The sequence below is a fragment of the Equus przewalskii genome, chromosome X, assembly GCF_037783145.1.
Source record: "Equus przewalskii isolate Varuska chromosome X, EquPr2, whole genome shotgun sequence".
Taxonomy (NCBI): Eukaryota; Metazoa; Chordata; class Mammalia; order Perissodactyla; family Equidae; genus Equus; species Equus przewalskii.
This window is the reverse complement of record NC_091863.1, coordinates 44,824,939-44,842,683: the sequence shown is the minus strand read 5'-3', so window position 1 is coordinate 44,842,683 and position 17,745 is coordinate 44,824,939. Positions and strand designations below refer to the sequence as shown.

The window sequence follows — 17,745 nt, the reverse complement described above, 5'->3', positions numbered from 1 at the left end:
ACAAATCACTATCCATACTCTCTTTATGCTATAGCAATGGTTTCAATTTGCAACATATTACTTAGGAAATAGAAGCTTCCTAGTTATTGCTATTGTCTAAAACAGTGCTTCCCAAACTTTTTGATCACTTTGAGAATCAGTGTTCTAAACTATATATATCTTACATTAGTATCATGCCTTCAACTTTTTCTGGCAATCCTTGTGAATACGTTTTCCCACTCCTGTTCCTACATCTTCTTTTCCCTAAAGAAATGGTCCCCAAAGTGTAGACTCTGGACCAGTGGGATAAGTACCAGCATCACATGGGAACTGGTTAGAAATGCAGATTCATAGGCCCCATCCTAGACCTACTGAATCTGAAACTTTCGGTGGTGGGGGTAGGGTAGCAGTGCATGTTTTAACAATTCCCCTCCAAGTGATTCTGATACATGCTCAAATTTGAGAACCATTGCCCTATCCTACTAACATAGCTAACGGCCTATAAAAAGCATCATTTCATTGTATCACTAATTCTATAATTTTAACAACTCTGGTTTTGATTTCTTCTCTCCATCTGTTTCTATGTACATTCCTTCCATGTCCACTTGTGTTTTCTTCAGTTTCTAAGTGGCTCTATCTTTGGACAAATATCTCAAAACATTTTTTTGTCTTCAGTGACAATGAAGACTGGCTGGTCATTACCATAAGAAGGACTGAGTGGATTCATAACTTTATTTTTCTAACCTTTCATCATCCTTTCATACATTCCCTAAGTTATACCTAGAATCTGAGCAAGGGTTGAACCAAGAGCAAATAGAGTAATGATGTAACTTCATGTTGTTCATTTTTTGTGCTCATCTAATTTAATGTCTATATCTATATCTAGCTATTCACCTTGTAAAAACAAAAGCACCTTCTGAAAGACAAGAAAAGAACGTACAACTGAAATTGCACAATGATGTAAACTATTATGAACTCAAATTTTAAAAAAATAGAAATATTGTATGATCCAGCTATTCCACTTCTGGGTATTTATCCAAAGAGCATGAAATTAATAATTCAAAAAGATTTATGCATCCCTATGTTCACTGTAGCACTTTTCACAATAGCCAAGACATGGAAGCAATCCAAGTGCCCATCAATGGATGCATGGATAAAGAAGATGTGGTGTATATATATACACAATGGAATACTACTCATCCATAAAAAAGACAAAATCATGCCATTTGCAACAATATGGATGGACCTCGAGGGTATTATGCTAAGCAAAAAAAGACAGAGAAAGATGAATACCATATGATTTCATTCATATGTGGAAGATAAACAAAGAAACACATAGATACTGAGAACAGATTACTGGTTACCTGAGGAAAAGGGGGTGGGGGGAAGGTGAAAGGGCTAAAGGGGCACATATATATGGTGATGGATAAAAACTAGACTATTGGTGGTGAACACAATGCAGTCTATACAGAAACTGATATATATTAATGTACACCTGAAATTTACACAATGTTATAAGCCAATTTGACCTCAATAAAATAATTTTTTAAAAAACTCTCCTTCTGCATTAGATTAATATAACCATTGATAAAATTAATCCCATGAGGTTCTTTAAAGAATTTAGATTTTTAATCTACATTATGTAGACTACCTAAAAAACAACATGTTCTTTGCCACTCAGTGAAAACTCTCTCAACTGGAGATCATAAGATGGGGAAAGGTGAGGTTCTGGTGGTCTGGAATAAGTTTGTTCATGACATAGAGACAAGAAAAATGAGATGAGTTTACTGTGCTGTAGACTGCCTAAATGCTTTTCTGTTCTGTTATCCTATCTACAGAGACTGAAAAAGTCAGTGCTTTGAGTAATTCTAGTTAGTGTTGTCAAGTTCCATTTCTCCCAGTTCACAATGCTTCATCTTTTCTTTAGGCGCTAAAGTCAAATACAACTCCCAGCTTGAAAAAGGTTTTAATACTACTTGACTAGCATAATGAAAGCATATCCCATTAGGTGTTATGGAATATATAAAATTAACCATTCTCAAACCTCAAAGAATGAATTACATTTCATAAATCCTATCTATTTTCCCTGAAGTTTTTATTCATTCCTTCTCCAGTTGCATCCTGGAACAGACTTTCAACACAACTCAGGCTGGGATTACTACCACAGCTTCCCTAACTGCCATCAGTCAGCCCATACATATAGTCTAGGTTAATTTTCTTTCAAAATTCCTTTCACATAATTCCCCTCCTCAAAAGCCTACAATGGTTTCCTATTTCGTATCGCATTATATCTAAACTCTTCTGCCTAGCTTTAATGGTAGAATCTGGCTCTATCCTTCCAATCCAACTTTATTTTGTACTATTTCCCAACCAGCAGGTCCCCTTCCCCTAGGTTTTGAATAATTGTGAAATTCATTTGCTCTTTTCTAGGGAAAAGTTGAAGAAACCAGGAAAAGAAAAACAGACACTGAAATCCCTAACAGCAAATTTTATTTACGATTGAAGTTAAGGATTATTTTTAATGCATGCTGAGAAAAGAGTAATATTAAAACTTATAGGTTACTATCTGATAAGGAATACAAGATGATGTTGGGAAAGGCTTTGGCATACACAACTACTGGAACCAGGTTATCAGAACACTTATACTATTGGAACATTGTTATCAGAACACTTACATATCACCTACTTTTATATCACACCAATTTCATGGACAGCTCATCTTCTAACTCCTCACTGGCTATTTGAGTAACAGCATTCAAGGTTAAATGCTAAGACTGGGGAGTATGGAAGAAATACAGAAGTGGTAAGCATCACATTTCAGAGCCTATATATATGAATACAACATTAAGTTTAATTAAGAAAGAGTATTTCAACTTTTTTCTGAAACAACATTTGGCAATGTTTAGCGCATGAGAAGACACTGCTTTGGTCCATCCACTCTTTCCAGCTTTTCAAAGTGTTTCCTGGCATTGCGGATGTTGATCAGAGTAGCTGCGGAAGCTGAGGGTAGGGGTGGGGGAGATACCCAACAGAATAAGTACGGGCAGCCAAAGGAATGTCTGACTAGTAAAAACAAACAAGAGAGAGCCAAATCCCTCATAATATATGTCACCAAGAACATACAGAAATAGGAGGTCCCAAGTTAACCTGAGTTTAATTTTTTTGAATAAGTAGATTTGTTTATATTATAAACACAAAATTTCCAAAATAAATTTTCAAAATCTTTTGGTTTGGGGCAAATACTATAAAACCCATTATCTTATGTTGCATTTTAATATTAACCTAAGGCAGGAAAAGCCAGTGGATCAGAGATAATTTAAAATTCTGGGAACACCCAGGAAATACCGCTAGAACCTTTATTTCAATGGTTGTGACGGATACAGCTATTATGGCATGGAAGCGCCAAATATTTCCCTTTATGCCCATAACATAATTATGGGAATACAGTACTTAGGAATATACAATGACATATAAAATGGTTCAACATTTAATAGTTCAGAGCTTAGACTGACTAGTCTTTTAAAAATTCCATACCATATGGAGCATAAATCATACATTTTGGTTCTCTTTTCTTTAAAATCCCTAGATTTAGCAACTTGATTTTTGAAGTTCCCATGAAGAACACATAATACCCTGGAGTCTAAATTATTTTTAAGCTTCAAAGTATAAGTCTATTAAATAATAAACTATTTACCACTAGTACTAAAATATTTTTTTTTATTATGGTAAATATACATAACAATAAATTTACCATTTTAGTCATTTTTAAATGTACAGGTCAGTGGCATTAAGTAGATTCACACTGTTGTGCAACCATCCCCACTACAAAATAGTTTTTCAGTATCTAATAAAGTACTACCTCTAGAGCAATTAGTTTAAAGAATATGTGGCTTTGAACATATGTCAGCTAAGTTTAAACTTACGAATGGATGGATCAGACATCACAACCATCACATAAGTGTTGGATGTAAAGATATCAATGAAAGCAGCAAAGTTAGAGTTCCTGACTTCCATGCTCTGGAAAGAAGCAGCCAGCTTGCTATAGGAGAAAGGAGAAAAGTGAGTAAACATAAAATAACAGCAATATAAGAAATTCTTATCTTTTATGTTAAACATTTTCATAGCATTATACCTCACTTCATCGCTTCATGAATACAGTTAATCACTAACCCCTCTTTGTTTTCTAAGGAAACTCTAATGCTGAATTTAACATATTTTGGAAAGTGACTTAGACAGAAAGTGGGTTAGGACTTGATATTGACTGTGAAATGAAAGTGGGTTTAGACCTAGATCCATGTTAAAAATCATGTTACAAAAAGTTTCTCTAATATTTAAGAATATTTAATACTTAAGTTTAAATTTCCCTATCATTGAGATTAATAATTATGTCTTTTGAATGTTATATTGAAATTTAAAAAATGATCCTATTTCTTTGAAAACAAACAAGATAATTACATTTGAATGTAATTTGCTATTTCTTCTTAAAAATATTAGCATAAACATGCCAGAAAGTCTCAAAGTGTGCTAAGGCATAAAAGGAGTAAACTTATACCTATTCTATCATCTGGGCATCAAAGTTGTACCAGGATAATAATTTTGATTATTAAAGCTTTACTAAATTATGATGTTCAGCCATTCTTTTTTCCTATATTCGCAATGCTAAGATTCAAATTGTATTTAGTCAAAGCTGAGACAATATGATATTTCTAGACTCTGTATTTTGTACTATTTCCGAATCAGTACCTCACTATTTTAGTTACTGTAGTTTTACAGTAAATTTTGGAATTTGGTAGGGTAAATTCTCCTCCTTCTTATTCAAAACTCTCTTGGACATTTTCTGTTTATTTCTTCCCAAATCATATCAAACATCTTGAAAGGGCACTCTAGATATTTTTCACACGCTTCTTCTGTATCAATTGAGTGTGCATTAAAGAACAATGACTTTCACCTAAGTCAACTGTAGGCTCCCTTGGAGTTTAGCTTTCTTTTCAAAGGAACTATTCTGAATATAGAAGTGAAGTCCACTATAGTTATTTGAACCTCTCAAAAATGACAGTAAATTTTTCAGGGATAAACAGGTCACACAAGATCTCTTACCTGCAGCTCAGCTTAAACTGCTTAATAATGTTGCTGATTTTTTCAAATCTGTGAGCATCACGCTGCTCTTTACACTGATAGTGAGAAATCACCTATAAAAAAGAGCAAGCCCTTTAAATCAATGCAGTGTAGTCATATCACCTCTGCTACTCCTCAAGGCAGACATCTGTCAGTCTTTTGGTCACCCTGATTTTCAGGATAAACTTGGCACCTGGCTTACTGTCTCTTTTCCTCGGTCCTATATCCTGCCAAGATTTTGCATAATTTCAACATCCCTATGGATGATCCATCCAGTACCATTTGGTTATTATTTTATCACACCATTTAAGTATTATCTAATTTGGTTCACTGCTGTTCTTTCTCACTTACTTTAATCATTAAATATACATCTGTTTTCAATATTTCACAGGATGGTCTTTGATTAAAAACAAGTACAAATCAAAAAGGAAAAAGAAAAATTTTTAGCTGTTCTTGAGGTATACTTAACGTTAATTATAATGAAGGCTATAACAAAGTAGCTTTTGGTATTATATTTAAAAAGCATAACTAAATGAGTCTAACCTCTGAGGATTTACTATTTATAAATGAATGTATTCATGATATACACCCATGCCATCTGAAATTACTTTCCCTCACACTTTCAGGTTTTATTAAAACCACACAAGTATTTCCTATAGGCTGAATATACAGATGTAAAGTTTTTAGTAGAAAGCAAAACTGAGTCACTCATCAGAAGAAATTCACAGGGCAATTCTCTGAAACCATGTGAAACTTTCAAAACATAATTCCTAGACCAATGATGGAACTGGTTCCCCTTGCTTGACTTCAACTCTCTCAGTGAAAATGGTCAATCACACCTAAACTTGGTCTTCAAGAGAAACAAAAGACACCTGTAACTCTTAGTGAATAACAAGCAGCTTATATGAGGTTAACCCCTATGATCATGTGTGGTGGATGTAGCAGGGGAATACTGCTGAAAGAGAATTCTGCTGTGGCATGTACATCAAGACAGACAGAATAGTTCACTTGCTTCTTGCTATTCACACTAGCATGAAAAATAGGACTCAGGGTGGCATAATTCCAAGCAAGTGACCCCTGCCAATAGGCTAAGACAGACAGACACTCTGGTTAGGACTCCTTGCCTCAGGTGTACCAGCTAGAAGGAAGGATGACTCACAAATATATTTACATTTACAAACAATGTTTTCACAAAGGAAGGAGGAAAAATTGCACTCTGCATTCTCTGCCCTCTGTTGCCATATTAGCAAAAGGATCCAATGTTTAATTAACATTAATAGCAATGTTTTATATATATATATAAAATAATAATAATAGTGACATGCTAAGCTATGTGCTAGGGCTTGATGTTGCCTTGTCCCATTTTAATCTACACATAAAACCTACGATATAGACATTATTATCTCCATTTTATAGAAGGGGAACCAAGCTCAGAGAGATTAAAAAATGTGTCTAAAATCATCAAGCATTGGCAGAGCTCAGAAACAAATTATTTACTGTGAGCTGCTCTTAGAGTTACATTTACTAAGGTGATCACCAATGACTTGTGCAATGCTTTGTGACATCTCAAATTAGTTTCTATTACTGTTATTTAGAAATTTTACTTATAAATATAGGTATTTGCACCCCCGTCAGGGCCATACACACAGTAGACTCTAATATAGTTAAGTTGAATTTATAAGAAAAATAGAAATATCAACAAGCTCCTAACTCCTTCCACCTCTCCATCTGAACTCTTAGCTACGTCACTGAGTTGACCATTTTATCTCTTCCATGTTAAAAGTTTTCAGCTCAGTCTTTTGGAGAAAGAAGTGGAATGCAAGTTTTCTCAAAGGGAAAACTCTCCTCATTTCATAATAAAAGTCATAGGAAATAGGAACCCTTTAACAAAAATGAGCAATTATTAGCAGAAATAATCTAAGCTGTGTAGTAAGGCATACCTGCAAAAATGTAAGTTTTACTATTAAAGAGCTACACGCCAAAGGACTTCTTTCAGGTCATTTGCTGACAACACTTATAAATAAGGCTATGCATGCTAAAGTAATGACAAGAGGGAAAAAGGTTCTTCCTGAAAATGGGAACGTGTTGTTTTCTGTTGCTGAGTAGAAGAAGGTAAGAGTGAAGTACATATGCAGAGCAGAAAGTTCTCACCAGAAAAGTAGCTCTCTCAAAGAGAAGCACTTCATCAGCCTCGATAATTTCAGCAAAATTCCTTAGGTTCATTTCCAGCTGCTGAACATTGGGAATCAGCTGATAAACAATGCTGGACCAAGCCTAACAGAACAGAAGCACAGTGTAATATTATTAACAGATAGCCAGTCCCAGACCTGCGTAAATGAGTAAGTACACTAAAACATATGGACAGCAAAATATGGTAATAATTGAGTCTAAAGCAAATACTGATAACAAATATAACACAAATAAAATGAGAAAAAGATAATATTTGATTTTTATCCTTTAGTTGGATTTTTTTTACATTTTACTTTTTTTTACATTTTGTCAAATGCAGGAGAAACTTCTTTCCATTGATAATTAAAAATAAACAAATAATTTAATTCCATCATGTTGCCTTAGGAAAAGTTGAAAACTCTGATCTACTGGGCTAAAAAGCTTCTAATCCAGCCATTCAACAAATATTTAAGTCCAACAGAGTAGAGTGCTCTAAGATCAGAATCTAATAATGCTACATTTAACATACATCCAAAAATCAATTTTGTGAAAATATTAGAGCCACACAAACGGCCCCTCCTCTCAATGGGATAACATACAAGAGAAATTAGTGGCATTATCATTCCAAAAGGCTTCTTGTCAGCTGTATAAATTACTGATCCAATTGAGTTAAAAATGGTCCACTGTGTGTTTGCCTAAAACTGACTTCATCCAGAGGAGTACAGCTAATGTAAGGAGTTGAAATTAACCACACACTCCCTCTATTCTCTTAAGGCTCTTTTATTTGACTTTCCATTATAATACTTCCTTCAATCTTATTCCAATTTGTCTGGTATGGTGTACAATGTTCTTCTCTCCTCTACTAGAGGGCAGGAACCTGGTCTTAGTCATTTGTGTGTCCAACAGCATCAAGCAGATATGAAACGAGTGCTTGTAGAATAAAACAATATAAAAGTTTGTCAGCTCTATGCAACATTGATGTAAGAGATAGTAGTGTCATGTTTTTGTTCCAATTAGTTTTATTACTTAAGCATGGGGGTTCGGGTTCCAAGATCCCAGGTCGGTGTTAATGTCACTGCTGAATTTACCTTGGAGAAGGCACCAAAGCTAACCACAGCAGAGACATTGTCACTCACAGCAGTGTTGTGATTAGCCAATTGTCTTTGGTCGTGTTATGTATTGCCATCCTTCACACCGCAGTTGGTTCTTATCAGTGCGTGATGTCCATCCTTATTCACGGTTACCTGTTCTATGGGAATAAGGCTTTGAGAGAAATTCGGCCCAAATTAATCTAGAACAGTATTTCTTTGACAGGCATCTCAAAATGATCTGTTATTAGAGTGAGGCTGGGTCAACATAATATTGGGGAAAAAATGAATTAGTTAAAAAAATAAATCAATGGCTATTGTTCAAGTCCAATGGTTTTTCTCCTTGACAAGTCAGGTTTCTGTGCTTCTGGTTGTAGACACGTGTCAGATGCAGTTGATACTGAGGCTGTAGCTACCATTGATGGAGAAGGATGCTTTCCCACCCAGAGTCAGACTTGTCAATGGATACCAGAAGTAGTATGAGGAAAGGTCTGACCACAGGAGGACCCAAAAGGAGCCAGTCTTTCAAATCACTAGATCGGTAGAAGAAAGGGAGGAAGGAGGATAAGCAGCCTATGTGCCAATAAGGTAATTTTAGCTTCATCCATAACACAGCTACTGTTGGAACCTCTACAACTACTGCAAGCAGTGTGGTATCCACTCCGGCAATGAGAATAATCTTTCTGGTTGAAAAAAATGCTAGTCTCCAATTTGGCATGAAAGTTGAAGCTCCCATACTCCAGGCATAATATGTCTCATTCTAAGACTCCTTTCTCCAATCTCTCTCCTAAATATTTTTCTTCTATTGCTGTCCAAACTTAGGCATAATAGCTTATATCCTGTAGAGGTATCTGAATATTACACATGGCTCCAATCAGCATTGAGACCACAACAGGTCAAAATGGATGATGGCCAGTGAAACTTCTGCTTTCACGAAGATCAGTGTCAAATTTATCATAACCAAACTGGCTAACTCAGTCTGATTTGGTAGGTATGTCAACCCAATCTAAGATAAAAACCAAAATCTCTTAAGGTTAAGTCTGATATTTTTCAAACAATTTGTTGTAGATTATTTCATTTTTTAGTTCAACACATCTAGATGGCTATGAAAGAGTTCAAAATCTTTTAGTTTTGATAATACCCTTCTAGCTTTTTTTGTGGTCTTAAAATGAGGGAACTCAGGGAAACATACACACCTTATAGAGAGTTTCATCCCAGATAGATGTTCGGAAACAAGAACATTCCAATGGGCGAGACAAACGCCTCAGATCTTCTTCTCGCTCTTTAAAAATCTGAATTAAAAAGCCCAACATATTGATTAACACATAACAGCTGTCCTCTTTCATAGCAAAATCTAAGATATAACTGTTTCAGCATATTTTAAACAGGAGCATTTCCTCTTTCCTCAGAGGAATTTTTCAGTGTGAACATTATTTCACAAACTGGGATGGCAGGAATGATTTCAGATAAGGTCTAAAAGTACAACAGTTACTATAATTCTTCAGGCCCATGCTGTTTGTGCTGAGTACTCACTGAGAGCACTATGTTAGAAAATAAAATTTACCATACTGAGGAGTCTTAATAAAATATATCTAACATTCCAAATCACCCAACCTGGGTCATTTAAAAGATAGCTATCCCACATCAAGATTTTGTACACAAAAATACTTTAACCGCCGGAGTTCCGCCCAGGCAGCAGACAAAACCCTCTGTCTGCCATTAGCAGAGGGGCCACGCCGAGCATTCACGGCTCCGGGAGAGGCCTGGAGAGAATCCCAGAGGGCGGGGCGACCCCCAGCTGCCGTTGCCCGCCCCGTGGGACTAGGGATAGCCGGAGATCTCGGAGAGGACCGGGGCTGGGGGAAGTTTCAAAGGCCGGCTCTGCGACCCGGACGGGAAGCGCCGGAGTTCCGCCCGGGCAGCAGACAAAACTCTCTGTCTGCCATTAGCAGAGGGGCCATGCCGAGCATTCATGGCTCCGGGAGAGGCCCGGAGAGAATCCCAGAGGGCGGGGCGACCTCCAGCTGCCGTTGCCCGCCCCGTGGGACTAGGGATAGCCGGAGATCTCGGAGAGGACCGGGGCTGGGGGAAGTTTCAAAGGCCGGCTCTGCGACCCGGACGGGAAGCGCTGGAGTTCCGCCCAGGCAGCAGACAAAACTCTCTGTCTGCCATTAGCAGAGGGGCCACGCTGAGCATTCACGGCTCCGGGAGAGGCCCGGAGAGAATCCCAGAGGGGGGGCGACCCCCAGCTGCCGTTGCCCGCCCCGTGGGACTAGGGATAGCCGGAGATCTTGGAGAGGACCGGGGCTGGGGGAAGTTTCAAAGGCCGGCTCTGCGACCCGGACAGGAAGCGCCGGAGTTCCGCCCGGGCAGCAGACAAAACTCTCTGTCTGCCATTAGCAGAGGGGCCACGCCAAGCATTCACGGCTCCGGGAGAGGCCCGGAGAGAATCCCAGAGGGTGGGGCGACCCCCAGCTGCCGTTGCCCGCCCCGTGGAACTAGGGATAGCTGGAGATCTCAGAGAGGACTGGGGCTGGGGGGAGTTCCAGAGACCCAGCTTCGTAGCCTAGGGGGAAACCCTACAGGCTCACAGCAGCCTTAGGGAAAGCCTCTGCACAGCACCAGTAGAAGGCACCCAGCCACCAGCCACAAGGCTGGAAGACCCCAGGGCAAAAGCAGCATAGCTAGGTGAACTAACCACAGACTGTAGAAGATGCCAATAGCTCTCCTACGACCCATAGAGGACAAGTGAGATTTTGTGGGTGCCGACAGCAACGGAGCGACAAATATAAGTGATCCCACCCCTGGCCGCTGGAAAAGCCCATAACACCGTTGCAGACCCCAAGGAGAGAGCATATCTAGGTGGGCTGCAACAGTAGGCACCAGCAGCCTGAAGCCCCCCTGTGATGGCCCCCACAGAAGAGGAGGGAATCCAAAGGGCCACTGTGGCTATGAGGAGGGGCCCAGGCCCAGTTAGCAACTGCGGACAGGGTTCCTGGTTGGTGCAGTATAAACAGCTGCTCCCCCACCGCAGCAGCTGAAACAAGTGAAAGGAGCAACTAAACTATCTCCATGCGGAGGCACAAATCAACAACATCAAGCAATATGAAAAAATACATTAAATCTCCAGAACAGAAAGAAAGTAACAAATACACAGAAAACAATCCCAAAGAAAATGAGATATATAACCTAAATGATGATGACTTCAAAACAGCCATCATTAAAATTCTCAATGAGTTAAGAGAGAGTTCTGACCGTCAACTCAACGAGTTCAGGAGCTATGTCACAAAAGAGTTTGATACGATAAAGAAGAACCAAACAGAAATATTGGAAATGAAGAACACAATAGAGGAGATTAAGAAAAATCTAGATGCTCTGAACAGTAGGGCCGATAATATGGAGGAAAGAATTAGCAATTTGGAAGATGGCAATATAGAATTGCTGCAGGCAGAGGAGGAGAGAGAAGCAAGACTAAAAAGAAATGAAGAAACTCTCCGAGAATTATCAGACACAATTAGGAGATGCAACGTAAGGATTATAGGTATACCAGAGGGAGAAGAGAAGGAGAAAGGGGCAGAAAGCCTATTCAAAGAAATAATGGCTGAGAACTTCCCAAATCTGGTGAGGGAGATGGATCTTCAGGTGACAGAAGCCAATAGATCTCCAATCTTTATCAATGCAAGAAGACCAACTCCACGCCATATAGTAGTGAAGCTAGCAAAAGTCAATGACAAGGAGAAAATACTAAGGACAGCCAGGCAAAAGAAACTAACCTACAAAGGAACCCCCATCAGGCTATCAGCAGATTTCTCAGCAGAAACTTTACAGGCTAGAAGAGAGTGGAATGATATATTCAAAAATCTGAAGGACAAAAATCTACAGCCGAGAATTCTCTACCCAGCGAAAATATCCTTCAAATACTATGGAGAAATAAAAACTTTCGCAGATAGACAAAAATTAAGGGAGTTCATTGCCACAAAACCTCCTCTTCAGGAAATCCTCAGGAAAACCCTCATTCCTGAAAAATCCAAAAAAGGAAAGGGGCTACAAAACCAAGAGCAGAGGAGATAAGTAGAAGGACAACAACAGAGAGTAGCAGCTCTACATCAGAACAGATTAAACCATGGGACGAGAAACAAAGGAAACTGAAGAAAAGCGGAAAACAAGACACAAAATGGTAGTGGTAGGCCCCCACATCTCAATAATCACTCTAAATGTAAATGGATTGAACTCCCCAATCAAAAGACACAGAGTGGCAGGATGGATCAAAGAACAAAATCCAACAATATGCTGCCTCCAGGAAACACACCTCAGCCCCAAAGACAAACACAGACTCAGAGTGAAGGGATGGAGAACAATACTCCAAGCTAATAATGAACAAAAGAAAGCAGGTGTCGCTATACTAATATCAGACAAGGTAGATTTCAAAGCAAAACAGATAAAGAAAGATAAAGAGGGACAGTATATAATGATAAAAGGGACTCTCCACCAAGAAGACATAACACTTATAAATATATACGCACCCAACACAGGAGCACCAAAATTTGTAAAGCAACTCTTAATAGAACTAAAAGAAGACATCAACAACAATACAATAATAGTAGGGGACCTCAACACACCATTAACACCAATGGACAGAACATCCAGACAGAAAATCAACAAGGAAATAATAGAATTAAATGAAAAATTAGACCAGATGGACTTAATAGATATATATAGAACACTTCATCCAAAAACAGCAGGTTACACATTCTTCTCAAGTGCACATGGAACATTCTCAAGGATTGACCATATTTTGGGAACCAAAACAAACATCAATAAATACAAGAGAGTTGAAATAATATCAAGCATCTTTTCTGATCATAATGCTATTAAACTAGAAATCAACTACAAGAAAAAAGCAGAGAAAGGTGCAAAAATGTGGAGACTAAACAACACGCTTCTCAACAAACAATGGATCATTGAAGAAATTAAAGAAGAAATCAAATTTTATCTGGAGACTAATGAAAATGAGAACACGACATACCAAAACATTTGGGATGCAGCAAAAGCAGTCCTAAGAGGGAAATTCATCACAATACAGGCCCACCTCACTAAACAAGAAAAAGCTCACATAAGCAACCTCAAACGACACCTAACAGAACTAGAAAAAGAAGAACAAACAAAGCCCAGAGTCAGTAGAAGGAGGGAAATAATAAAAATAAGAGCAGAAATAAACGATATTGAAACAAAAAAGACAATAGAAAGGATCAATGAAACAAAGAGTTGGTTCTTCGAAAGAATTAACAAAATTGACAAACCCCTAGCCAGACTCACCAAGAAAAGAAGAGAGAAATCACAAATTAATGAAATTAGGAATGACAGAGGAGAAATCACAACAGATACCAATGAAATACAAGAGATCATAAGAGAATACTATGAAAAACTATATGCCAACAAATTGAACAACCTGGAAGAAATGGACAAATTCCTAGACTCCTACAATCTCCCCAAACGGAATCAGGAAGAAATGGAGAATCTGAATAGGCCAATCACAAGTAAGGAAATAGAAACGGTAATCAAAAACCTCCCCAAAAATAAGAGTCCAGGACCAGACGGCTTCTCTGGAGAATTCTACCAAACATTCAAAGAAGACTTAATACCTATTCTCCTCAAACTGTTCCAGAAAATTGAGAAAGATGGAGAACTCCCTAACACATTCTATGAAGCCAACATCACCCTGATCCCCAAACCTGACAAGGACAACACAAAGAAGGAGAACTACAGGCCGATATCACTGATGAACATAGATGCAAAAATCCTCAACAAAATTTTGGCAAACCGATTACAGCAATACATCAAAAAGATTATACACCATGATCAAGTGGGATTTATACCAGGGACACAGGGATGGTTCAACATCCGCAAGTCAATCAACGTGATACACTACATCAACAAAATGAAAAACAAAAACCACATGATCATCTCAATAAATGCAGAGAAAGCATTCGACAAGATCCAACACCCATTTATGATAAAAACCCTCAGTAAAATGGGTATAGAAGGAAAGTACCTCAACATAATAAAGGCCATATATGATAGACCCACAGCCAACATCATACTCAATGGACAAAAACTGAAAGCCATCCCTCTGAGGACAGGAACAAGACAAGGGTGCCCACTTTCACCACTCCTATTCAACATAGTACTGGAGGTGCTGGCCAGAGCAATTCAGCAGGAAAAAGAAATAAAAGGAATCCAAATAGGTAACGAAGAAGTAAAACTCTCGTTGTTTGCAGACGACATGATCTTATATATAGAAAACCCCAAAGAATCCACAGAAAAACTATTAGAAATAATCAACAACTACAGCAAAGTAGCAGGGTATAAAATTAACGTGCATAAATCAGTAGCATTTCTATACACTAACAATGAACTAACAGAAAAAGAACTCAAGAACTCAATCCCATTCACAACGAAAAGAATAAAATACCTTGGGATAAACTTAACCAAGGAAGTGAAGGATCTATACAATGAAAACTACAAGACTTTCTTGAAAGAAATTGATGATGACATAAAGAGATGGAAAGACATTCCTTGCACATGGATTGGAAGAATAAACATAGTTAAAATGTCCATACTACCTAAAGCAATATACAGATTCAATGCTATCCCAATCAGAATCCCAAGAACATTCTTCACAGAAATTGAACAAACAATCCTAAAATTCATATGGGGCAACAAAAGACCGCAAATTGCTAAAGCAATCCTGAGCAAGAAAAACAAAGCCGGCGGAATCACAATCCCCGATTTCAAAACATACTACAAAGCTACAGTGATCAAAACAGCATGGTACTGGTACAAAAACAGGTCCACAGATCAATGGAACAGAATTGAAAGCCCAGAGATAAAACCACACATCTATGGACAGCTAATCTTCAACAAAGGAGCAGAGGGCCTACAATGGAGAAAAGAAAGTCTCTTCAACAAATGGTGCTGGGAAAACTGGACAGCCACATGCAAAAGATTGAAAATTGACCAGTCTTTTTCACCACACACCAAAATAAACTCAAAATGGATCAAAGACCTAAAGATTAGGCCTGAGACAATAAGTCTTTTGGAAGAGAATATAGGCAGTACACTCTTTGACATCAGTTTCAAAAGAATCTTTTCGGACACTGTAACTCCTCAGTTGAGGGAAACAATAGAAAGAATAAACAAATGGGACTTCATCAGACTAAAGAGCTTCTTCAAGGCAAGGGAAAACAGGATTGAAACAAAAAAACAGCTCACTAATTGGGAAAAAATATTCACAAGCCACTTATCCGACAAAGGGTTAATCTCCATAATATACAAAGAACTCACACGGCTTAACAGCAAAAAAACAAACAACCCGATCAAAAAATGGGCAGAGGACATGAACAGACGTTTCTCAAAAGAAGATATGAATATGGCCAATAGACACATGAAAAGATGTTCATCATCGCTAATCATCAGGGAAATGCAAATCAAAACTACACTAAGATATCACCTTACACCCGTTAGATTGGCAAAAACATCCAAAACCAAGAGTGACAAATGTTGGAGAGGTTGTGGAGAAAAAGGAACCCTCATACACTGTTGGTGGGAATGCAAACTGGTGCAGCCACTATGGAAAACAGTATGGAGATTTCTCAAAAAGTTAAAAATAGAAATACCCTATGACCCAGCCATCCCATTACTGGGTATCTATCCTAAGAACCTGATATCAGAAATCTCAAGAGTCCGTTGCACCCCTATGTTCATCGCAGCATTATTTACAATAGCCAAGACGTGGAACCAGCCTACATGCCCAGAAACTGATGATTGGATAAAGAAGATGTGGTATATATACACAATGGAATACTACTCAGCCATAAAAAAAGACAAAATTGGCCCATTCACAACATCGTGGATGGACCTCGAGGGTATTATGTTAAGCGAAATAAGCCAGTCAGACAAAGACGAACTCTATATGACTCCACTCATAGGTGGAATTTAGTATATTGATATGGAGATCTGATCGGTGGTTATCAGGGAAAAGGGGGGTTGGGGGAGGGCACAGAGGGGGAAGCGGTGTACCCACAACATGACTAACAAAAACGTACAACTGAAATCTCACAAGGTTGTAATCTATCATAACATTAATAAAAAAAAAAATACTTTAACCTATGCAGATCTCTTTCTCTCTCACACACATACATGCATAAACTCATATATATTATTTCTGTATGGACTGTATTTATTTGGCTATATAGATATAACACCCCAGACACACATAAATATCTATCCATCTTGGATATGTCTCTATGTATATATGCCCACATATACATGGAAAAATATCTATTTATACAAATATATATATACACAGATATTTTCCATGACTGAGTGGGTCTCTAGTGAGTTTGTGTATACACTGTGATAGTTAATTTTATGTATCAACCTGGCTAGGCCATGGTACCCAGACACTGGGTCAAACATGAGTTTAGGTGTTGCTGTGAAGATATATTTTAGGTAAGATTAATATTTAAATCAGTAGACTGAGTAAAACAGATTCCCCTCCATAATGTGGGTGGCTTTATGCAATCAGTTGAAGGCCCTAAGAGAAAAAGACTGCCATCCACCAAGAAGAGAGAATTCTACCTCCAGATTGTCTTCTTAATAGAGCTGTAACATCACCCCTTTCCTGAGTCTCCAGCCTATCGGCCTGCCCTGCAGATTTCAAACGTGCCAGCCTCTATAATGCTATGAAGTCAATTCCTTAAAATTAGTCAAACAATCAATCTATATACAGATACAAATACACACACACACTTCTTATTGGTTCTACTTCTCTGAGGAACCCTGACTAATACACACATAATAGAAGGAAACATCTATATTGTTTGAACTTGAGAGTTAAGGAAGCATTCTAGCCATTTTTAGTTCAAAACTTCTGAATCTTTAGTTCAAAAGCCTAAATCTTTAATGAAATAGAGTATACTTTTCTTAATTAAGTTTAAAATCCCACAAAGAACATTAATGTATCTTTAGGCATATTTATAGAGGCATTTAGAAAACAGTAAGTTGATCACTAAAAATTAGAAGTAATTAGAAAATGCATACAGAGCTCATTTGTTGGAATGCTCTAGGTTTTTCTATTGCAAATTGGGACAGGGCATGAAGTGATTTTTAAAGGAAACAAAACAACAGCAGCAAGAATAACAATAACAAAACCCTCACAATCTCAAGACCCAAGCTACATACAGGATTTTATGCTGAATTAAAATAGAATTAATACTTAGTGAGAGAGAGAAAAGAAGAAGATACTAAAAAAATCTAGATACTCAAAAGTAGTTTTTGGAGTCAAATAGAGAACCCTGTCAAGTGCTTTTTGAAAACCTGTAAGCTAACCTAG

The 17,745-nt window shown here is 37.9% G+C and overlaps 1 protein-coding gene across 2 annotated transcripts in view; it reads right to left on the bottom strand.

The window, feature by feature from the left end:
* Positions 1 to 2,452: 2,452 nt before the first annotated feature.
* Positions 2,453 to 17,745, bottom strand: part of RRAGB (Ras related GTP binding B) — a 32,275-nt gene continuing 16,982 nt past the window's right edge. For both annotated transcript variants that reach the window (XM_070605583.1, XM_070605582.1), the window contains 5 exons: positions 9,548 to 9,643; positions 7,246 to 7,368; positions 5,077 to 5,168; positions 3,903 to 4,018; positions 2,453 to 2,979 (listed from right to left, as the gene is read on the bottom strand). In XM_070605583.1, the coding sequence (XP_070461684.1) occupies positions 2,882 to 2,979; positions 3,903 to 4,018; positions 5,077 to 5,168; positions 7,246 to 7,368; positions 9,548 to 9,643 (525 nt within the window). In that variant the 3' untranslated portion in view covers positions 2,453 to 2,881. The remainder of the gene's footprint in view (positions 2,980 to 3,902; positions 4,019 to 5,076; positions 5,169 to 7,245; positions 7,369 to 9,547; positions 9,644 to 17,745) is intronic.